General features: G+C 42.6%; 1 protein-coding gene and 1 long non-coding RNA gene across 3 annotated transcripts in view; one reads left to right on the top strand and one right to left on the bottom strand.

Annotated features, from left to right (window-relative positions):
* The window catches only part of PROM2 (prominin 2), a 141,739-nt gene that overhangs the window by 67,907 nt on the left and 48,679 nt on the right, over positions 1 to 25,153 (top strand). For both annotated transcript variants that reach the window (XM_077262949.1, XM_077262951.1), the window contains exons 5-10: positions 8,698 to 8,761; positions 13,388 to 13,477; positions 21,551 to 21,750; positions 22,170 to 22,244; positions 24,611 to 24,674; positions 24,776 to 24,935. In XM_077262949.1, coding sequence (XP_077119064.1) covers positions 8,698 to 8,761; positions 13,388 to 13,477; positions 21,551 to 21,750; positions 22,170 to 22,244; positions 24,611 to 24,674; positions 24,776 to 24,935 — 653 coding nt within the window. The remainder of the gene's footprint in view (positions 1 to 8,697; positions 8,762 to 13,387; positions 13,478 to 21,550; positions 21,751 to 22,169; positions 22,245 to 24,610; positions 24,675 to 24,775; positions 24,936 to 25,153) is intronic.
* LOC143775101 (uncharacterized) lies at positions 1,450 to 2,353 on the bottom strand. The gene is made up of 3 exons (XR_013215584.1): positions 2,087 to 2,353; positions 1,941 to 1,990; positions 1,450 to 1,596 (listed from the first exon to the last, which is right to left on the bottom strand). It is a non-coding gene; the product is annotated as an uncharacterized LOC143775101 (long non-coding RNA).

Below are 25,153 nucleotides of genomic sequence, written 5' to 3'. Positions count from 1 at the left end.
TTTTAATTTTTCGCCATCTTAGGGGGTGATGAAGGGGGGATGGGTTTTCTTTTATAGCGGGTTTTTTAGAGGATTTTTATGATTGGCAGCCGTCACACACTGAAAGACGCTTTTTATTGCAAAAAATATTTTTTGCGTTACCACATTTTGAGAGCTATAATTTTTCCATATTTTGGTCCACAGAGTCATGTGAGGTCTTGTTTTTTGCGGGACGAGTTGACGTTTTTATTGGTACCATTTTCAGGCATGTGACTTTTTTTATCACTTTTTATTCCGATTTTTGTGAGGCAGAATGACCAAAAACCAGCTATTCATGAATTTCTTTTGGGGGAGGTGTTTATACCATTCCGCGTTTGGTAAAATGAATAAAGCAGTTTTATTCTTCGGGTCAGTACGATTACAGCGATACCTCATTAATATCATTACTATCCCGTCGGTGGTCATACGGGCCCACCCCACCTCGACGAGATAGTACGTCCGATGTCAGAAAGGGTTAATGTTTAATTAGTAGGAGATTATTACTGCCCAGACTAGCTGCCTCATGCCAAGTGGTCTGACCATGCCATCTCTTTCTCAGCTCTACTTCATGCTACATCTAAGAATTCTGATTGTGTCATAACTGGTGCACCCAGAAAGCTAAAGGACACATCACTGGAATCAGGGTCTCTTTTTTTACATTATGCTGCTCTCATATGACGTAGAAAAAGCCTGGTGACAGATTCCCTTTAAGTGCAGCTGTAGGAGTGGTAGAGCTGATTGTCTGCTCCCTGACACTCTAAAGGGTTAAATGTGTTATGATCTGGTGGCCTAAGAGCAGCATGAGACGTACTCTGGAGAAGGTGGTACCTGTACTGACCGCAGACCCTGAACTTAACACCGCAACTAGAAGTAGCCGTGGAATGTACCTATCACTCCCTAGACATCTCGACACAGCCGGAGGACTAATTACCCCTAGAGATAGAAAAGGGAAAACTATCTTGCCTCAGAGAAAATCCCCAAAGGATAGACAGCCCCCCACAAATATTGACTGTGAGAGGAGAGGGAAAAAACATACACAGACTGAAATGAGAATTTAGCAAAGGAGGCCACTTCTAGCTAAATAGAAAGGATAGGACAGAGTACTATGCGGTCAGTATTAAAACACTAGAAAATATCCACCACAGAAAATACAAAATCTCCACAGCTAACTAAAGATGTGGAGGGTATATCTGCATCTCCAGAGATACCAGCTTGGCTAAACAAATCCTTATACAGACCAAGCTGGAAAAGACAAAAACATGGAAAAGAACTGAACAATAAGGCCACAGCATGTGGACAGCAAAAATCAAGGCCAGAACTTATCTTTGTTGAAATGAACACCAAATCCAGGAAAAAGATGTGCACACTGTCACTGGGTTGGTGCAGGCATGAACAAAAATAGTCCAAGTATAGGAAAAATAAGCCGCACTTAATTGGTTGAAAGTTCAGCAAACTGTGTAGTTTCTTTATTAACATATACAATAAACATCACCAGGTGCTTTTTTAGGAGGTAAATGGGTGGCGGACTATTCAATTCGGGTAACGTTTCGACCCCAGCGGGTCTTTATCAAAACCTCACTGTAAAACAGATACAAACATATAAGTGAACTGAACATATATACATGTAATATATTAAAAAGAACCGGAAAAAAAAGGAGAAACAAGAAAAACAATAACAAAAACAACAATAACATCAGGTCCAAAATTAATAATGGTACTAATTGACAGCTGTAACAACAGTACTCTGTCCCATACAATTACAAGAACATACTGTGAAGACCCTATCATAGGGGTGGGGAGTCCCCCATTTTTTGCAGGTAGGAGCAAGGCTATTATGGAGAAACAGTCACATAGAGCACATATACAAGTCTAGAACAGGAAAACCAGGTGCAGCGATCAGGTCGCTGATGAAATGCACTGACCTTATGCCAAAGAGGTAGAGGAGAGGAGAAAGAGCCGAGTTCCCATAGGGCTAAGGGGAAGTAGAGAGAAAACAACAGGGAATAAGCAAATGGCCAGTAAAACAAGTAAGCCACTGTAAGCAAGAGGAGAACGACTTAATAATTACCAGCTCTGGTGGAGTTGTGTGGAAGCGCGTCCGCCTGGTGGGTGATGTAGGAGCAAATGTGTAAGGCTGCGAGTATTTATACACAAGACCCATACGGTCATATCCGGGTCTGCGCAGTGGCTCAGACTGGGAAAGAGGCTAGGAACACTGTGTATACAGACCGAGTCTGCGCTGTGGCCGCAGAGTAGATGCCAACAGCGTGATAGTCCGGCGCCTGCGTAGTGTGCTCAGGGAGATATGCAGAGCGCTCTGGCTAAAGCTACTGCAGGTTAGGACGGAGTCCAAGCAATGAACAGCAAAGCAGGAGAGACCAGGAAGGAATGTGAATCCTCCAGGAACAATGGACAACTGGCACTGACTAAAGGGTCAAGCAAGACTAAATAGCCCAGTCAGGATTGCAAAAACTTGACACACCTGATGAATGCTGCGATCCAGAGACAGCAGCACTACCACTTATAACCACCGGAGGGAGCCCAAGAGCAGAATTCACAACATAAATGTATTTGATGCTCATGTATGTCATAAAAGGTTAACACTCACTGGGGCTGCACAAAGAAAGCAGGGAAGATATGGCTCGTGGTACAGATATAAGAGTACTAGAAGACTTGTGGCACAAGATGGTGGCCCGAAGTATGGACTCAAGAATGGCGATGGCAGTAGTAAAGAGAAGAAGAACCACCTATTTTGAGCATAGATGGTGCCTAAGAGTTCAGCCTGGAATGGGAGGTGCGTTCTGGAGGAGGGTGCAGCGCAGTATGAGGCGCAGCCCAACGAGTCGAAGATTGCAATAGAAGGGGACATGGCAGAAGGAGGAGCCAATTAGAGTGAAACATGATGCGGTTGTAGAGTCAGAAATCCAGGCCTAGAGAGGTGGAGCGACATGTGCCATTTTCACTGCCGCATACGAGGAGTGAGGAATGTAGCGGTGAGCTTCTCCCAAGAATGGCATAGAGAGAGAAGAACTACCCGATAGAGGTGTGCAACGAGGAGGAGATGCCAGAGGTTATCTCCCACAGGTCCGCAGCGGGGAGCTTTCAAGCAAGAGGTGCTGCTCAAGGAACACTGCCAATGATGGTTCAATGGACGACTACGCCACGGCCGTACATGAGCCTCCTAGCCCATGAGCTTAGTCATGTGGTGGAGCCAGATGCCGGAAAGTGAAACTCTCTCAGCTGAGGGAGAGAAGACCCCAGAAGGCACCAGTGCTGAAGCGGCACGCTCAGAGGAAGAGGATGAGCATTCTCCATCATGGCTGGTCCCAGTACCGGTTCTTGTTAGGAAAAGCATATTCAATATTGCTACCGATGTTAAAGTCTGATCTATTAAAATATAAAATAATTTAATCCATATGGTAAATGCCATCAAGAAAATAAAATCAAAATTCCAAACTATCATTTTTCAGTCCCCACACCTACCCCAAGAAATGCAAAAAAAATCAGTTATCAAACCATCTAATGTAGCACAAATCGTACCAATAAAAATTTCACATAGATGCCATTTGTGAGCTGTATGTGTTTTTCATGGCCCATAAACTTGTATTAGCTCTTTTAATAATAATAATAATAATAATAATTATTTTCATCTGTGATAACGGAGAAAAATGGACATTTGATTTTCAGTGACAGACAGTCTGTGAAAAACATGGACATGTGAATAGACCCATACAGTGGCATGTAAAAGTTTGGGCATCACTGGACAAAATTACTGCTATTGTGAACAGTTAAGCAAGTTGAAAATTAAATGATCTCTAAAAGGCCTAAATTTATTTACTTTGTATTTTAGGCAAATAAATATGTATATATTTTGGGGTTTTTTTTTTCATTTTTAAAATTACAAAAAGGAAAGTGGGCAAATGCAAACGTTTGGGCACCGTTGCAGATTTGTGTGTTCAGATAACTTTGACCAAGGTTGCAGACCTTAATTAGCCTGTTAGTGTTATGGCTTGGTCACTATCATTGTTAGGAAAGGTCAGGTGATTCAAATATCCCAGCATTAAAAAAAACAGTCTCCTCTAACCTTGTGCCGAAAAACTGCAGCCATGGATCCTTCTAAGTAGCTGCCCAGCACTCTGAAAATGAAAATGGTGGAGGTCCACAGAGCAGGAGAGGACTATCAGAATATTGCAAAGCGTTTTCAAGTTGCCCATTCCTCAGTTTGACACGTAATTAATAAATGGCAGTTAACATTAACAGTGAAGGTCAAGATAAGGTCTGGAACACCAAGCAAAATTTCAGCGAGAGCTGCTCTTAGGATTGCTAGAGATTCAAACCACAACCCCTGCTTGAATACAAAAGACCTTCAGAAAATTTTAGCAGACTCTTGAGCTGTGGTACATTGTTCTACGGTTCAGAGACACCTGCACAAATATAGCCTTCATGAAAGAGTCATAAGAAAACCTCTCCTGCATCCTCATAATAAATTTCAGCGACAGATGCATGCAAATGAACATCAAATCTAGCCTGATGCATTTTGGAAACAAGTCCTGTGGGCCGATGAGGTTAAAATAGAACTCTTCGGCCACAATGATCAAAGGTATGTGTGGAGAAAAAGGGCACAAAATTTTAGGAAAAGAACATCTCACCAACAATTAAGCATGGGGGTGGATCAATCATGCTTTGGATTAATTTGCAGCCAATGGCACAGGGAACATTTCACAGGTAGAGGAAAGAATTGATTCAATGAAATATCAGCAAATCCTTGATGCAAACATAACACCATCTGTAAAAAAGCTGAAGTTGAAAAAAGGATGGCTTCTAGAAATGGACAATGATCCTAAACACACATCAAAATCCTCAATAGACTACCTAAAAAGGTGCAAGCTGAAGATTTCACAATGGCCTTCACAGTCACCTGATCTGAACATCATTGAAAATCTGTGGCTAAACCTCAAAATAGCAGTACATGCAAGACGACCCAGGAATCTCACAGAACTGGAAGAATTTTTCAAGGAAGAATGGATGAAATCCCTCACACAAAAATTGAAAGACTCGTGTCTGGCTTCAAAAAGTGTTCACAAGCTGTGATACTTGAAAAAGGGGGTACTAACCATGCAGGATGCCCAAACTTTTGCATTGGACCATTTTTCCTTTTGTTAATTTTAAAATGTAAAAGATGAATATACAGGTACATCTCGCAAAATTAGAATATCATCAAAAAGTTAGTTTATTTCAGTTCTTCAATACAAAAAGTGAAACTCATATATTATATAGAGTCAATAGAAACAGAGTGATCTATTTCAAGTGTTTATTTCTGTTAATGTTGATGATTATGGCTTACAGCCAATGAAAACTCAAACGTCATTATCTCAGTAAATTAGAATACTTTATAACACCAGCTTGAAAAAAAAACTTTAAAATCCAAAATGCTGGCCTACTGAAATGTATGTTCAGTAAATGCACTTAATACTTGGTCAGGGATCCTGGCATCAATTACTGCATCAATGCAGAGTGGCATGGAGGCGATCAGCATGTGGCACTGCTGAGGTGTTATGGAAGCCCAGGTTGCTTTGATAGCAGCCTTCAGCTCGTCTGCATTGTTGGGTCTGGTGTCTCTCAACTTCCTCATGACAATACTCCATAGATTCTCTCTGGGGTTAAGGTCAGGCGAGTTTACTGGCCAATCAAGCACAGTGATACTGTTGTTTGTAAACCAGGAATTGGTACTTTTGGCAGTGTGGACAGGTGCCAAGTCCTGCTGGAGAATCAAATTTCCATCTCCAAAAAGATTGTCGGCAGAGGGAAGCATGAAGTGCTCTAAAATTTTCTGGTAGACGGCTGCACTGACTTTGGTCTTGATAAAGCACAGTGGACCTACACCAGCAGATGACATGGCTCCCCAAACCATCACTGATTGTGGAAACTTCACACTAGGCCTCAAGCAGCTTGGATTGTCTTCTCTCCACTCCTCCTCCAGACTCCGGGACCTTGATTTCCAAGGTCTAGTATGAAGTATCCACAATCAATGATAGTTTCGGGAGCCATGTCATCTGCTGGTTTTTCATCTATATTGCCATCCGTATAGCATCTGCATGGCATTCGTTTCTATAAATCAACAGTGGATACAATTTAGAAGACCAAAATCAAGTTTGATTTATTGATCCTTTTGGGATCCGATTTTTTTTTTTGCATACCGAAAAACTTGCCAAGTTTCATCCGACATATGGAAAAGACTGCGATTTATGTCACACGGATGTTTGCACCTTGTGAAAAAATGGTAATTTAATCAGTCCTGTTGAATAATATTGGTCCTAGTGCTGTCCGCATAAGGCCAGTCTTTTTCATCGACCACACTCGGACAAAAAGTACGATTGTGTGAACGTAGCCTTACATTCGTAGGGTTAGGTTGGCTTTGATGACCAAACACAATGAGCATAGCCTTTATACTACTGGATATCACTTTCCTTTGTTTAAAACCCTCTTTCTGTGCACTAGGTTGAGGTCATTGTTCCTTAAACATTGGGATGTGGTTGTCACTGTCTATAAAAGAATGTAAAGATAATACTGTAATTATGACAAATATGTCTAGGAATGACAGGCCTGTTCTGAACAATAGCAGATGATCATGAGCACAGCCTGTTTTTTACATTTGCAGAACTGCATGGGACAAGGGAAACATAGCGATTTTTTTTATCGTGTTTAATATATGATCTTACTTGTCCAGTTGTCAAAAACATTGCTTCACCATGTTACACCCTTCATTGTCGGCTGATTGAAATGACGTATTGAGCGCAACCTTCCATATTATCAATTTACACGGGAGGTAACCAGACTATAAATCTCACCAGGCTGGGGCGTAGCTTTTAGAGTTCAGAGGTAGCAGCCTAATGTTGCCCACATACTACTCTTTCACCTGAAAATTTCACCAGTAATTTAAATAGAATATGGTACTACAGGTGGGTGGCCAATGGAGGTAGTTAAGGTTTTGCATTTGGACTGAAAAGCTTTAATGGAAAGCTATTACCGGAAAATGAAAACGACATATTGTTTAAATCAGATTTTTGTGTTAAATTAGTTTTTTGGCAATGCTTTTTTTTAATCACAGTATGTATTCAAAATAAAAAATGGAAATATTTAAATGTTCACACTGGCTTCTTAGGATTTTTATTTTACTCAAACTTCATGTTTTTTCAAGAAATAACACATGTACATTGCCATGGTGGTGAGACTCAGACCCTCTCTTCTATTGTGCAACTTTGAGTTTCCCAAAAAAGAGGGGTTTGTGACAGAATTCTGGCTTAAAGACCTTAATGAATCGGGCCCTTAGTTTTTTTATTTCTTTGCTGAAGCCAGAAGGAGAACAACTTAGTTGTCTAACATGAACATATGTCTCCCTGCTCTAAAACCTACTTTTTTAGTTAGTGTATATGTAAAACAGGACTCATAAACACAGTATATGTAACTTGTATTCTCCTTCTCCACATTATCTTCTTCTGTCTGTCTACCGCCCACTGAAGAAGTACCTGTGCCCCAACCTGGTTAGCCTCATCTTGATAACTATGATCCCTGGTCTGGCTTGCACGTTGCCTCCTTCAGCCCTCGTCTCTCTAGCTGTCTTGGGACCCACTACCAACAGATATACTTCTGGTTTCAGGCCGTACTCAATCAATACATCAGGCTGCCTTCTGTCAGGCTCAGTTCCCAGCCATATCTAGGTCTATCTTTCACTTCTCCAGTTACTTTTCAGCTTGCTACCTCTGCAGTCTTTGGATTACACACACACACCTCACTCAGCGACTCACTTCCTTATCTTCTCCACCACAACTAGGAATTGCTGACTCCTCTAACGAGGAAGCATTGCCTTTTTTCTCCCTAAGCTTTTCCCCACTACAATTCTGGCTTTGCATTCTTCCTTGCCCACCTTACTTAACCTAACTTGTTTCCTACTGCAAAACAGCCTAACAATGAAAGTTTTTCAATAAAACATCACAATACTTTGGATTAATATCAAGCAATAGCAGTAAATTGTGGAGCACACCACAAATAATATCACAGTCCTATCAGCGCATAGGAACATGGTATTTTATGAATAACAGCAGATCTTCAGGGAAGTGTCAGTTTTCGTCTACTCCTTTTTATATAATTCTGGGATAAGTCTCAAGCTCTATCAGGACTTACTAAACATGACTAAGAACAATCGCTCTGCTGAGGCCCTGAGTAGGTAGAACTAATGGGCTTCTTAGTGTTCATCAATGTCAGATGCCGTTTGGATTATTAAGTTCCCATAGCGAAGCTAAAAACTGCCCTGTTTAGGACCATAAAACAACTTATTGGCACATTAGATGCTGTTTCGCGGTTTGTCGTGTTAGTAGGTGTACTTCACCCACACAACCTAGTAAATGGAAGTCAGAGCTCTAATTAGCAGACCAAGCCATTCTTGTAGAGTATATCAAAGTTAATTAGAGTCTGCCTGGCAACCTCAAGGTACCATTATCTGTACACGTTTGAGACGGCACAAAAAAAAATGAAGGAAATCGTGTTCTTTCCAGGAAATAATATGACGCTATTGTCTAAAAATGATCAATAGGATGGAAAAGGATTTGAGGTTAAATAATAGGAATTAGCTGTTCCAAAATATAATTTAATAACAGCCTATAAACGTCTTCATTTTTTTAGGCTGTTGATAAGCTGGTATCCGAATATTCAATCCCAAAAGCAAGAGTTTTAGCTGATTTGAAGAGTAAGTATAATGATGTATGTAGAAATGATATGATCTTAGACAACCATCCACCTTCACACACCCACGCACAGACACCGAAGCATTACATATGTATTGTTCTTGTATTATTTGTTTTGTTAAGTTCTGTTTTCATTACGAATAAAGTAATCATACAAATATTGCAAGTGAAACATTTTATTACAATACAAGGAAGATTAAAGCAATGTACAAATGAGTCATCCAAGGTAATTACCAGGCAAAGAAAATACAATATATTGTGTAATGAAGAATAACATTGGCATTGATCATCTTGAATAGAGAGGTGTCCAGGGGATGGGACCCTCCTATATGAACAAATATAGATTTTATTACTGCTTGGTTGAATTATGCCACTAAGGGCGCAGTCAGGTGATCATATAAATCAGACGGACATCAGGCTACAATTGACTGGTTGGTGGGTTTCCCAACCTGAGCATGACATCTTCATAGAAATATATGAAACTGTCATGCTCGGATCTGGAGACCCGCCAGCCAGTTCATGCATTGTCGTCTGATTTATATGGTCATCAGGGACAGACATATCTCTAGTGCAGCAGGTTCAGTTGCACAGTGGTCCGTGTTCCCAGTCACACTGCATGTATCCAAGTCATGACGGCCCAATTAATTTTCTTACTATGTAGATCCTCCTCTTCTGATTAAGGATGTTGAGGCCCCTAGAATAAATCTGCGTGCATCAGATGGCTTTATGCAATATTCAACATTGAAATTGCAACACAAAGAAGGAAAAGTCTTGGAAGTGACATGTGCAGGCCGCTCAGAGTAGCAAGCACATGGCATTGTTATATTGATAATTGCCCCTGAGATAGTTTGGCCGCTTTTGAGAAATGGCCATGTCTCTGGTTCCATAACCAAATCTATGTACAGCTTGATGGCTCAGTGGGCAGCCCGGTGGCTCAGTGGTTAGCACTGCAGCCTTGCAGCAATGGAGTCCTGGTTTCAAATCTCACCAAGGACAACATCTGCAACAAGTTTTTTTATGTTCACCCCGTGTTTGCGTGAATTTTCTCCAGGATCTCCGGTTTCCTCCCACACTCCAAAGACATATTGATAGAAAATATAGATTGTGAGCCCCATTATGGACAGTTATGATAATGTCTGTAAAGTGCTGCAGAATATGATAGCGCTATATAAGTAAAGCTTAATAAAATTAAATAATAATGTAACGCTGAGTTATTAATGTACCTGAAAAACTAGAGGAGTCCATCTACCATAAACTAGGTCACCCCAAACCAGTAATAAGACTAGTGTGATGTTCCATTGTGAAGGCCTTTTCATAACATTCCCTTGTGATGTCTTCTCCATGGCATTATCTGGCTATCATTGTGTCCAAGACAAAAGTGGGATTCGTTGCTGAAGAGCATAGACCTCCAGTGCCGGTTTGCTCTGCACCATGATAGTCTTTGAAACAGGCAACGTTAGAACAGAGCAATTTTTAGCCGGACATGTGGCTTGTAGCCCAATGTCATGCAAACACTTTCTGATGGTTTGTATAGACACTGTTTGATGCCTTAGGCTTGGTGCGCGATGTCCAATTTCAGTCGAAGTACAAAATAGATCTCTCAGGGAACCAGTGGTATGGCCATTTCGGCAAAATATCTCAGGAGCCGTTATCAGCGAAACAAAGCAAAGCTGCATATTGCTTGTGCTACTGTGAGCAGCCGGCACTTGGAGCTCATACTCGATACTGAGTAAATCAAGATGTTGTAAAAATTTTGCTTCCATTTTTTCAGAATTAGCTTATCATTAACAAGTCATATACATCCTGTGATTTCCATAATTCCACAAATTTTCCGTCTTGCTGGTGCAAATTCAATGTTGAGGAATGCACAGTATATTACGATGCCATATCCAAAAGGTAAACGGGCAGGCAGACAACCTGTATACAATGATCACTAGGTAAAACAACAATATAAAACCGGTTTACCCACATGAAATGTATACAGATCATACAACCAACTACATCTGTATAATTACAGCGTGTATATTGACACAATACATTTTGCTTCATTGAGCACGAGACCTATAACATAACCGAGGGCAACAAACCGAACCGCACATAAAAATGATATTAATCCCTGGCTAAACATCACTCATGGAAGCCAAGAGAAAACAATCAGGGTATTTAGGAAAAGCAGCGAGTAAAAGGTTGCAGAGCAGGAAGAACATCAGTCTATTAAAGAGCATTTCCATCTAAAAAAAATTTAGTTCACAAAATTTACAGGCCTTTGTCATATTCATCTACTGCCAGTTTGATGAAGGTTTTTTTTAAATACTTTTTTTGGGGACATCACTATTTGGGACGTCGACAGCACTGAGCTCAGCTGTTCTGAGTTGACAGCGCTAAGCTCACTGGTTGGTTGCAGTGCTGTCACCGCTGCAGGCATTGACTAAAGCAAACCACAGCCAAGAGACAGGAGTTTACCGAAACCAGAAAATTCCTACCAACATTTTTTTGCCAGGGTATGCACTATTACGTCCCCTGACCCCAAGCAGCCAGTACTCTATTGACAGGCTCTACAGAGCAAATTTCCGTCATTTAAATTCCTTGCAGTCCTGAGGATTGTTATTAAATTCTTCCTGATTATAATTTGAGCACATTCAACTATAATATTATATTAGGGGATTGCTCATTTTATGTATATGTCACTGTAATTGAAGCTCTGAGTTACATATTAAGGGCTTAGGTTGGAGATGTTGTTTACTTTCTACTGAAGGCCCAACTTCTGATGTGCCCAAACAAAATCTGTGCCCAAATAACATCATTGCATGGTGACCAAATAACAATGCCAAACAGTTACCTATAAAATTCTACTTTATCAATAAAATAGGAAATGTAACTAATGTACATCTTGGGCAGCTGCCGTTCATTGGGTTTGGGCACCACATGGCCAACTATCAAAAGAAGTGGCACCTTGCATAGTATCAAGTAACAAAAATGATCCAGCTCATCCTCTCTAAAATTATTCCAGTCAGCGAGGAAGCCCGGAAAGCATGCCACTGCATAAAGGTAAAGGATCCAGCTTCCAGTATATATGAAAAAAACTCCATCAAATTTTATTTAATCCTTTAAAAAAGTGATAAAATATACATGCTTTGCAAAAGGTTTAAGTGAATACCCTCCATAAAAACCAACACATTTGAATTGCGTTGGTGTTTATGGAGAGTATTCACTTCAACCTTTTGCAAAGTTTGTATTTAATTTCAGTTTTTAGTTGATTAACTAAAATTTGATGTTTTTTTAGTATACAATGGAAGCTGGATCCTTTACCTTTCTAGGAAATATGCACCTTCTTAAGTAGAATAGAATTGTGTGCCCTGGCCTGGGGCGTATCTATAGTGGGTCACACCCGGTCCCTGGAGCCTAGGGGGGCTTTAAAGGTCCTTTTGCCCTCTATGAGAAGACTAATACTATTAAAGTCCCAAGATAGTTAGGGTCCCAATTAAAGGTTTTGCATGAGGGCCCACTAGTTTCAAGTTCCACTACTAGCCTTGGCTGTGCATGTTCCAGATTTCGGCTTTCAGCAGAATCATCAATACTCAGATATTGTGGAAGATTGAATGATTTTACTTGGGACTTAGAAAAACTATTATATTCAGTATCATAACAAAAAGGCTTCCAAGAAAGAACTGACACACAGAATAGCCGAGAGGCCACACAGTACAGACTAGAGAGGATCTACTATAACAGTTAAGTCTTCTACTGCTTACTTATCATAGTCCCACCAAGATAAGCTAGCACTGTTGTATATTCAACAGTGCACCAGGTTGCACACCCTTGCAGTGTCAGAAAACCCTGTCCCTTGGTTCCAGTCAGTTTTTTTATTGTTCTTTACTCACCCTTCCATGGTCCAGCACTGACTCTTCACCGCTGCTCCTGGAGTCTGCTAATGTTTGCAACCACGATGGCATTTGAGTTCAACGTCTCTTCCCAAATTGATGGCAGACAGCCACTTGGCTCAATGATTGTCTGCAGCATTGTCTGCGCTGTCAGCACTGCAGACAATAATAAACACTGGGAGCAGTGGCAGAAGTTCAGTGCTTGACCCAGGGGAAAGGGGTTAAGGCCAAGTCTGCAAACATCAATCCTATGCTGATGTCCATTCCGTGGATGAGTTTTATGAAATCTCACCCACTTGCCTGAAACAGTAATCAGCTGCTGAAATAGACTCACTCCATAGTTATTGGGGTGCAAAAACGTGGCCATATAGCACTTGTGTGAAAATGGACCTACACCGAGAGCTACTGATTGACTTTAGCAATTCATCCTCTTCTCAATGATGCCGGTTTCCGCCTTCCTAGGTGATTTCTTGCTCATGTGTTCATTTAGAACGAGCTCTTGAATCAAACGCTCTATATTGTGCGATCAACTAATAGCTCCGCGCTTTGTAAAGAACAATTATGTTGTCCCAATAAATGGAATCAGCAGCTACAAATGTTTTACTTATCTCCCACTCTGACCGAGCAATTAGCCATTTGTAACCGGGATCACAGACACTGATCTGTACGGGTTTCAAGTCTCCAACTCATCATATGTTACAAAAGACTGCCATAGCTGAATATGTTATTTCCTGTGCTGTGTCTTCATAGGCTTCGGTCCAGCTGTGAATGAAACCGTGAATGCCAAACTGAATAATGAGATTCGCCCTCTCTTGGAAGACGGACTCCAGACGGCAAGAGGTAAACCGACCCTGGGCCAGTTATGGCTTCATTGACCACCTACTAATGATATCCTCTGTACATACAGACGTGGGATACACCGTACTGAAATATCTCATGGGAATACCCGGTAAATATATAAAGAAGTATGAAAAAGGTTTTAGAAAAAAAGAATATGCTTTTTTTTTCAATAACAGTGGACCCTTTGTTAGGGTGGACCAGGGCGATAGTCATGGCTGAGCGCAAACCTTGTATCACACCCTGGCCTCCCCTCATGATATAATAATGTCTATCCCTCTGCATACCAGTGTTCTGGAACTCCGCTCCGTCAGGGTCTACTCTGGGCCGCCAGAGGCTCTTCGTAGAGGGCACCGCACAAAGGGAGACACTGTTCATCTCAACTTTAACAACAACAGTTTTACTTGGTCCTCTACGCAGCATATTCAAATTCTTTACAGCATAAACATCAAGTTTTACAACGTGCAACTCTTTTGTCCCTAAGCTCGCTTCCGGGACGGACCGTACCTTTCGATCCCTCAGCGTCCTCTCTGCTCAGCCTTACTCCATATGGGGACTACCTCAGCCTTTTCGCCCCGGTTCTGAGGGCGTTAGCCCACGCAATAAGATGCCACATGATGAGCGACCTGCCTGTACTGCTTAGCCTTTTCTAGCGACTGCAGTCCCACTAATACTGCACCACTAGCACTGTTGCTTTTGCTCCTTCTGATGAGGTCCTGGCCAGGGATACTATATGGCTGGGCCTTATGCTTCTCCAAATGCTGCGTGGCACGGTGTTGCGTAGCCCCTAGTTAGCCCAAGTGAGCTGCACAGGTGCCCCGGCCCCAGCTGAGATCTATCAGGAAGTCCTTCCTGTCTTATCCACGTGCCCCTCCTAGGTTTAACTATTACTATATACAGTATCTCTGTGCCCCATCTTTTGGCTGAACTAAGTACTGCACTTTTCCCTATAATAAAACAATATTCATGGTGCAGCAGCAGTTTGAATGCTCTAAATAAACATACTAGTCGCATATGAATAACATCCACAGTGCTTAACAACAATATGAATACAATCATTATAGTTCACATTTACTTAAATGGATATCACTCTTTGTAACTCCCTTACGTTCCCCCTTCCTTTTAAGATGGCTGTCCCCAATCATAAATTCTTTAATATCTACAAGCAGAGGTAGAAATGCTGAAACCAATATGAGCCAAGTCCATGAGGCTCCAAAGGAAGTCAGCCCCCTTCCGTTGAATACGGTACTGCAGTACTTAGTCCTGCTTTCCAGCAGAAGGGGCGCAATGAGAAAAAAACCAGAAAGAGTCCATACTCTAAACAGAAATGCCTGGCTCACAGTCCTCCAGGTCAACAATGCTCATTGACATTGCATGTCCCAAATTATTTACATTTTTATTATTATGAACGTCTTTAGTCATACTATCCCCCCATCCTTTTAGGGTGATCAGGGCTTCTCTTGCCCATAAGGACGCAGAACAGTCCTTCAGTAAATGTCTCTGTGCAGCGAGCACAACAATGTACAGCAGATAGTTCGTTCGCAACTCTACTGGACCCGTCACGCTCCTGTGAACGGGCTGCAGGAGCCTCTGCAGCCGCAGAGACCATGGTCTGCCAAGATGCAGCAGAAGTAGAAACATAAGCAGGGGTGGAAGGAGCATATGGTACCGCCGGTTCGCTTTTCGGACCCGGATTCTTTTCCGAGCCATCATCCTTGGTACATAAAGCTACCGCCACCGCATATTAGCCTCGGGGGCAATTTTCCTTGTAAAAAGAGACTCGGTCCCCTTCACGTAGGGGTTTCCCAAATTTTACGGAGGCGGCATTGATATACACCTTGTCATTTGTGTCAACCTCCCATATAAAACCAAATCCCCGGTCAATGTTGGTGTCCGTCAGTTGACTGTAAGTGCCGTGCTCGCTAAGGCACTCTCCCCATACTGCCACAGCTGGGCCCAGATTTCTTTTTCCTGCTGCTTTTTGCCTGCAATCATGTCCACTATCCAGGCTGACTGCTCAGGTGTAGGAAAAGGGCCCTCCTCGGTGTGGCAAAAATGTGAGATGTCCAGTGCTGATTCCATGCCGGACGGGGGCCTGACCTCTCATCCATGATGGCCACAGGAGAGATCAAGGGGCTCAGTCGTGGAGGCAGAAGACTCGGGGATGGTCTAGCTAGGTGAAGTAGAGAGCCATAGTGAGGGAAGCCTTGCGGGATCGCAGGCTGCAATGGACTCACCACAGTGGATCTTAGTAGTCCGGGCGCTCCTGTCCCGCATACTATGTATCCCTCCGTGTATGCTGTGTGGCCCTGCTCCCGATGACGCAGTTCAGGCCGGATCGTCTTTCCAGTTCAGGATCCGCGGCACTGTTGCTGAATCTGATCCCCGTCGACACTGCAACACTGGCTCAGGGTACATAGGTTCCGGCTCTCCAAGTTGTTCTGGTCATCGTGGACATTTCAGCTCTGTGTCCCATGGCTCTCGCCGAAGAGGCTCCCGCTCTGCTGGAGCTTGTCGCTCCGGTTCTCCCAAATGGTTTTCTGGCCCCGGCAGCCACCGGAGTCCTTCGGTTTCAGGTATGGGGTGCACTCCAGCCGCATCGCTTCTGTCGCCCGGGTCGGGCCTGCTCCTCCTCCTGTCACCATTTCCACTCGATGGGACCTACTCCTCTGTAGTGTAGTGCGCAAGAGTGATGCATCACTGCCGGCGCCGTTTCCCGTAATGGTATCATGCAGCTGCACCCAAGATTTTCTTCTGGACCTCACCCGTTCCAAGGTGGGGTTGACTCCTGCCGCTCCACCCATTTCCTTGCGATTGTCTTTAGGACACCCTCCGGGGGCAGTGCCAGGGACGTCTCCTGGCATGTCTTCGTGCCACCTCAGCGCTGTCACGCCCACGAAGGAAGAAGTCACAGTAGTTGCCCCATCTTATGGCTAAACTAAGTACTGCCCTTTCCCTATAACAAAACAATATTCATGGTGCAGCAGCAGTTAGAATACTCTAAGTAAACACACTAGTCACATATAAATAACATCCACAGTGCTAACCAACAATATGTATACAATCATTATAGTTCATATTTACTTAAATGGATAGAGGCGCACATCACATTTGTAACCCCCTTACAGTTTCATCCATGGGTTGTGTCTCGTATCACAGTTTATCCCCAAAACTGAGGGCATAACTGAGATCCAATACCAGATGGAGATCATGGATAAAAATTGCACCGTACATGGAATAGAATCATACTTGACATACTTACCAACTTATTATCAGTTTTCCATGAGGTCATCTGAGTTTTTTGTTCCCTAAGTCTCAATTAAAGCCCTGAGTATACAATTGAACATTACGCATAATAAACTTTTTGGACATGTTGCTTTCGGGAGGTTTCAGGAGGTTTGGTGTTTGCCTCCAAAATTTGACAACTTGTACCAAAGTCTGGGAGTTCTCCTTTTTTTCTGGGAGCCTCCTTGACATTTCTGGTGGGTTGGCAAGTCACTATGTGAAGATTATTAAAGTGATCCAAGTGTAAGGAATTTAACAAAGTAAGGATTAGGCTAGGACCGCATGGTAAAATGTGTAGGGGAACACTGAAATCACAGTGATACATTGCAGCATTGGATGTACTGTTCTTCCATGGTGTCATGTTGTAATCTGTGACATGCTGCGACACAGAGCCACATGATTCCAAATGTGTTGGCTTTTCTGTTTCTTGTAGCAAGTCATAAGCGACACAGTTGCCATAGACTTCACGGCACATCACACGTTCAAGCAAAATCAGAGCTTAAGGCTGCAGTGCCTTGCGAAAGTATTCGACTCCCTGGACCTTTTCAACTTTTTCGCACAAATCATGCTTCAAACATAAAGATACCAAATGTAAATGCAACACCCCAGGTTGTTGCAGTGATGTTGCCTTCCTTTTGGGGAGGGGATGTCACGTTGGAGGCAAGAGAGATTCTCTCTATCAGGTAAGGCACTCACATTCAACACACCTGACTCTAGGCCAGGAGGGGGAGCTCAGGACCCAGATTCAGGGGAGCTTCCTTACACTTTATGTATCTTGGTCTGGAGGAGGAGCCAGTCAGTCTTTGTGAGTTGTAGAGGAGTGAGGAGAGTAGAAGGACGTCTGGAGCAGACGTAGGGCCCAAGCAGCCACGAGGGAGCTGCTACCCCTTGAAAGAAGGAGAATCTGAAGGAGTTGAATAGTGGAGGAGCTTAGAGGGAAGAAGCACAGAGGAGCAAGAGGCTCAGGAAGGGAACAGCGGAAAGACACCCTAGGAGCCAAAGCGCAGAAATCAGGTACCGGGAGCCCGAGGTTGTGTTGTTTTCCAGAACGTACGACAGAACCGGAGGGCATAGGACTGTATGTCAATTTCCCACATCAAGTCTGAGGTGATGCAGTAACCTGAGAGCCTGGGTATGATAGAGACCTTATAAACAGGCTCGCACTGCCTAAGACATATGTCTTAGGACAGGAGAGAGGGGACTTTGCAACCAAGCTTCAAGCTGCAGGGACCTCGACAACTAAAGTCGCGCAAGTAGGAAAGGCTTATGGACCTCACCTGGGAGAGGGATCCCCTATTGCCTCCAAGCCAGCCGGACCACAGCTACCCTGCACTTGGTACCCTTGACTGAGGACTGCTATCATCAGTAAACCAGGTAAAGACTGCAAACCTGTGACCTCGTTCTTTGCCATGCCATCCACCACACCATCGGTGCCCTACACTTGGGAAGCCATGGGAACCCCGCTTCATCTGTGGGAAGCGTCACCATCTTGCTGCATACCATCACCCCAGAAAACCCCTTTAAGCAGCGTTGGTCTCCATTGACCGAACACCACAGGTGGCGTCACGAACAATAGACTTTATTCACAATACCCCTTAAAAGACCTTTCCCCTTTAGTTGGGCGCCCAGGGCCATGGACCGGGTTACAGACACCCTGACATCCCCTTTAAGACCAGACCCGGTACCGAGTACCCCACGGCCCTGGTGGGCATTCCATACATTTTTGGTGAAGAATCAACAACAAGTGGAACACAATTGTGAAGTTGAATGAAATTTATTGGTTATTTAAAATTTTTGTTGAAATTCAAAAAACTGAAAAGTGGGGCGTGCAATATTATTGGGCCCCTTTACTTTCAGTGCAGCAAACTCAATAAAGAAGTTCATTGTGGATCTCTGAATGATCCAATGTTGTCCTAAATGCCTAATGATGATAAATATAATCCACCTGTGTGTAATCAAGTCTCCGTATAAATGCACCTGCTCTGTGATATTCTCAGGGTTCTGTTTGAAGCACAGAGAGCACCATGAAGAACAAGGAGCACAACAGGCAGGTACGTGATACTGTTGTGGAGAAGTTTAAAGCCGGATTTGGATACAAAAAGATTTCCAAAACTTTAAACATCCCAAGGAGCATTGTGCAAGTGATCATATTGAAATGGAAGGAGTATCATACCACTGCAAATCAACCAAGACCCGGCCGTCCCTCTAAAAATTAATCTCAAACAAGGAGAAGACTGATCAGAGATGCAGCCAAGAGGCCCATAATCACTCTGGATGAACTGCAGAGATCTACAGCTGAGGTGGGACAGTCTGTCTTTAGGGCAACAATCAGTCTTACACTGTACAAATCTGGCCTTTATGGAAAAGTGGCAAGAAGAAAACTATTTCTCAAAGATATCCATAAAAAGTGTTATTTAAAGTTTGCAACAAGCCACCTGGGAGACACACCAAACATGTGAAAGAAGGTGCTCTGGTCAGATGAAACCAAAATCGAACTTTTTGGCAACAATGCCAAACGATATGTTTGGCGTAAAGGCAACACAGCTCATCATCCTGAACACACCATCCCCACTGTCAAACATGGTGGTGGCAGTATCATGGTTTGGGCCTGCTTTTCTTCAGCAGGGAGAGTAATGATGGTTAAAATTGATGGGAAGATGGATGGAGCCAAATACAGGACCATTCTTGAAAAAACCTGTTTGAGTCTGCAAAAGACCTGAGACTGGGACGGAGATTTGTCTTCTAACAAGACAATGATCCCAAATAAAATAAACGTATCCAGGTGTTAGAATGGCCTAGTCAAAGGCCAGACCTCAATTCAATCGATAATCTGTGGAAAGAGCTGAAAAACTGCTGTTCACAAACGATCTCCATCAAACCTCACTGAGCTCGAGCTGTTTGCCAAGGAAGAATGGGCAAGAATTTCAGTCTCTCGATGTACAAAACTGATAGAGACATGCCCCAAGTGACTTGCAGCTGTAATCGCAGCAAAAGGTGGCGCAACAAAGTATTAAGTTAAAGGGGCCCAAGTTGCAAAATCGTGTGTGGATTTTTCCGCACCATTTTTGCAAAATCCGCAGGTGTAAACCGCTGCGGAATGCGCACAAAGAATTGCCATGCTGTGGAAAATACAATGTAGTGTTTCTGCGCGGAATTTTCTGCAGCATGGGCACAACGGATTTGGTTTTCCATAGGTTTACATGGTACTGTACACCGCATGGAAAACAGCTGCGAATCTGCAGTGGCCAATCCGCTGCGGATCCGCAGCAAAATCCGCATATATTGCACATAGCCTTAAAATAGTTGTGGGACAGCAAGTCGCAGAGAAGTTGCACAGATGCTTTTGGTCTCATAGGTATTTCACGAACTGCTTTCGCACGACACTTGCTGTGTAGCCCCAGCCTTAAGGAGTGACTGTCGTCTTAATTTTTATTTCACAAATAAATAGTTCAAGTAAGAATAAGAAAATGGTAATATATCATATCAGAGAAATCTGCTTCTTTCTCTGCCAGAATCGATCATTCATTATCAAAATTCTCAATCCTGAGGTAAAATCTGTATTCAGTGTAGAGAGACTTTCCCATTACTGAGATAGCATTGTATCTGCAGCAACCGCCATCTCCTACAGTGAGGAAAATAAGTATTTGATACACTACCGATTTTGCAAGTTTTCGCACCTACAAAGAATGGAGAGATCTGTAATTTTTATCGTAGGTACACTTCAACTGTGAGAGACAGACTCTAAAAATAAAAACCAGAAAATCACATTGTATGATTTTTGCATAATTAATTAGCATTTTATGCATGAAATACGTATGAAAGCATGAAAATCGGATGCTGTGCTGTGGCTCCGTTTGGCATCCGATTTATTTTTCACAATCATAGCCTTGAATGAGTGATTCTCATTCGCTTTTTGGAGGAAAATTGAGCACGCTGAGATTTTTTTCACATGCTGATTCAGTCAGTGACAAAAATCGCTTATCTGCTCTGCCCCATTGAGCAACAATGGTCTGCCTGCTTTTTTAACGGATAGCACTCGGACAGAAAATACTATAGTGTGCACCAGCTTGTCCGGCTTTTTTTTACTAATGACCTGTGTAATTCAGAGTAAATCAGTCTAGTTGCTATGAAATTGCTCCCTGATAACACTTAGGCTATGTGCAACCGCTGCGGATTGGCCGGTGCGGATTCGCAGCAGCTTTCCATGCGGTTTACAGTACCATGTAAACCTATGCAAAACCAAATCCGCTGTGCCCGTGCTGCAGAAAATACCGTGCAGAAACGCTGAGTTGTATTTTCCGCAGCATCTCAATTCTTTGTGCGGATTCCGTAGCGGTTTACACCTGCTCCACCATAGTAATCCGCAGGTGTAAAACCGCAGGTGGAATCCGCACAAAACCCGCAGTAATTCCGCGGTGCGCTGCGCGTTTTACCTTCGGATTTTGCAAAACCGGTGTGGAAAAAAACGCACACGATTCCACAACGTGGGCACATAGCCTAATTGTAGCAGTGTGTATCCCTAAAAATATACAAAACATCTAGTTTTAATCTAAATGCCTTCTTACTTTAGACGCCACTTTGTAGCTTGAGTGCCCATTTGTCATACCTATGCACATCTGCCGTTACTCTACATACTGAATGGTGATGATGGTGTGCCATGTGGTGAAAAACATCAATGCAAAATGTGTTTTGCCACCTGGTAATTGGCCATGCAGTGCACTAGTGCACAAATTAAAATGTTTAATAAGGCTGTAAAGTTGTATAGTTCTTGTTTATTTGAATCCCACTCAGATCTGGTAATGGCAACTAACACAGTGGTGGATGTCAATGTGACGCTGATGAACCTGCAAAGAAAAGAAATGGATCTGATGGCTGCGCTCATTAGCCACAGAGATGCTCTACTAATAATCTTAAGAGACACTAACTGTGAAAATTGCGGAGATGCTGCCAGCCTTATAGAAAATATACAGCTGGATCCGAACCAAAGCCAGGTGAGAAACTCTTTCTGATCAGTGGGAACATGTGATGTACTGAAAATTAAAAAATAGAAATAATCACCAAGAGATAGAAAATAGATAAATAGAATTGAGCAAAAAGATTCCCAGGTCCAGCAGCCATGTTTGCAGTCTGTAGCCACTGGTCCAGAGCCTTGCAAATCTCCTCCTGCCCACCAGCATCCCTGGTGCCTCTTCTGTTGAGCATGCCCAGACCAGCGCATATATGCGTCATGCGACAACAATGACATTGTGCTGGCTCTACTGATCAGAAGAGGCACCAGGGATTGTGTCAGGTAGGAGGAGGAGCACAGGGCTCTGATCCAGCGACACAGACTTTCAACATGGCCAAAGGACCAGGTTGCTATAGATGGATAGATAGACATCTTACTTACATGTTTTGTTTTATATTTTAGGTTCCTTCTATTGATGAATTTGTGGCTAAATTATCCAATGTGAGAAAAATCAACCTCTCTGGGATTTTTCAGAAGGTAAACAGTCCACATTTTTGTATATTAAATTATTTTGCTAAAATATTAGAGATGGGAATTTTTTAAGAGATGCTGTTGTAAATTGCAGTTTTCCCATTATTTTGACTCCTCAGATATAGTAGTTTCTTTTATTAAAGAAACATTTATTATGTCTTACTGTAAGACAACTGGCTGCTGTAGAAGCCTTCTGTCATGATCCAGGCCAGGGTTTGCTTTTTGTTATTCTCTCCCCGGTCTGGTCTTGCGGGGGTTAACCTTCTCTGCCTCGTTTTGGGTTCTGTGTGGCTATTTCAGTCTGCTGTGGCCTGCAGACCAATGTAAGTGATAGTTCATGCTTCCAAGCTAGAGCAGCTGACCCCTTGATACCGTGTTTTGTCTTCTGCCCATTTACTCTGTTCCCGTGACTTCCCTTTCCTGCCACCCCGCTTGTCTTAGTGTTTGCTCCCTGTTCTTGGACCTTTTGATTTGTGACCCGGCTTGTCTTCTGACCTGTTTTACTGTCTCTCGTCTCAGTTATATCTGTTTCCATCTGGCTTTGACTTCTGGCTTGTATTTGACCACATGCATTGCTGTGACCTCTGATACTTCTTGTCCTGACTGTTTCTGATTCGGCTTGTCTGACCACTCTTTGGCCACCAGATGGCGCTTGTGCTGCTGCTCAGTGATGTTACGCTGCATGTGCAACCTCTCTTCCCTCACTAGCATCCCCTGGTGGAGGTTGCACTATACTGCACTGCAGCAGCGTTACACCTTCTCCCTCTGCCATGTCTACAGTGTGACACAAAGGTTATGAAGCACTGTGCCCAGGTTACGGCACACCCCTTCAGTTGTATTATTTCCTGACTTCTCTACAGGATTTCTACAAAATACTTTTTCGGAAACGTGCAAAAAAACCCCTCAAAGCTACAAACACAGGGATAAGTATTCCTCCTGTTTTTGATAATACAGAGTTTCCATTGAATGTTCCAGGCCCTCAAGAGTGAGAGGCCCATTGTGAAGCTAGTCACTACTCACCAACAAGCCATGCGGCTGGGTAATCAAGAGGTCCAGGGTGAGATACCAAAAGGGCTGGTCATAAACAACAGGGGTAATGCAAAGGTATAGTCAGACCACAGTCCAATGTCAGAATTTCGGACATGGATGGTCAAACGCAAGGTCCAAAGTCAGGCAACAGACATCAAATACAGGAATAAAGAGAACAGAGCATGTGCACATCATTTAAGATACTCTACAACTGCCACTAATTGGAGGCAGAGAACCAGCTAAATAGCCAGGTAAACACTCAAATAGCATAAGTATGGAGAAAGGCCTGGCATACCCAGGCCCTGATTGAACGGTTGAACTGACACTCAACAAACTTGCAGCTCAGCATGCCCCAGCATCCGATTGGATGACTGATCAGTTTGTCACCAAACTGACAGCTCAGCATGGCCCTGTCCTAAATTGGATGGCTGAACTGGCACTCACTGCCTCCAGACACACCGATAGATGGAATCGTGACTTTATTAAAGGGGATGTTTGGTTACAGCATAGGACAGGTCATCAATATGAAACCGGAGGGGATCCAATATCCGGCACCCCCATCTATTAACTGTTATTTGCTCTGGATATAAATACTTTGAAATGAGCTGGAAAGTGCAGCTCCATCCAATGTATAGCAGCTGCTGCCAGGTACTGCAGAACAGATCCCATTCAGAAGAGCAAATAGTTGACCGGTGGGTGTTGGATCCTTACCGATCTCATCTTGATGTATATACCGTATGTCCTCAATCTGCTGTGACTAGACAACTCCTTCAATTCTTTAATAGGATATTTTAAAATTAGTTTTAAAAAAAAACAGATTACCCATGGTTTGGCTTTAAAGAAATTAGCACTTCTACATGAAAAATACAAAAATACTTTTCTCAATTGTGTTTACCTTGATGTATACTTTGTTTTCGTCTATTTTTAAACTGGGTTTATACTTATACTTAATCTTTGGTTGTGTGCCAAGATGTCTCATGTGTGAAAGGCTTAAACTAAGCCGTAATCATTGGCTAAGCTGCTGATATCTACATTAGCCAAGAAATGTTCTCACATTTCTACCCGAATTTAATCAAATAATATCGGGTAAAGCTAACGGATCCAGGTCCATAACAGATAAAGATTTCTTGAAAATGTGTTTTATCATTTTTATGTTTCTTTTTATCTTTGCATCTCATGACATTGCTCCTCTACTGTTTTTCTTGTGGTTGTCTTACTGCTGTTCTGCCTTCTTTGTTTGTGTCAACCCCTACTTTCATCTTCATGGTAAGTCCTGACTGCTTCCATCCACCCTCCTCCTCACTGACTTTTAGTCATTAGTTCCCATTCTCTTATACTTGCAGGCACTTCAGTCACTCAGCGCTATGCCAGAACTTGTGAACAAACAGACTTCCAAAAGTATTAGTGGTGAGTTCTAAACCCAAAAGGAGAGGGGATCTCGTGGTTTTTTTGTAAGGTAAAGTATCATAAAATCTTCTTCTCCAATTTTATGTTTTGTTTAATTCCAGATATCACATTTGCTTTGAATAACATAGAGCAAGAAATTATATCCTATGCAGGCAAAATCCCTATTCTTGGATATATTGATCCTATAGATAAAGCAGTACTTAACTTTGAACAAAAGACCAACACCTATGGCCAAGAAGTAGAACGCTATGAATACTATCGGTAAATACCTATACATTTTATATATGTGAAAGGATAAGTTAACCTAAATGAAAGAGGCAAGACATACACTAATAATATGACAGGTCAATATTAATAATAGAAAGGCCATTGATTATGGTGTAGTCAATTTCTATTGAAATTACTTGGTGAATGAAAAGACAGTGGAGGAACATCCAAAGCCAAATTTCTTAAGGGAATCAGCAGAATTTCATTGTCCC

Source organism: Ranitomeya variabilis, chromosome 5 (assembly GCF_051348905.1).
Source record: "Ranitomeya variabilis isolate aRanVar5 chromosome 5, aRanVar5.hap1, whole genome shotgun sequence".
In the NCBI taxonomy this organism is placed as follows: Eukaryota; Metazoa; Chordata; class Amphibia; order Anura; family Dendrobatidae; genus Ranitomeya; species Ranitomeya variabilis.
Note: the sequence above shows the minus strand (reverse complement) of the source record. Positions and strands in the feature narration are given on the sequence as shown.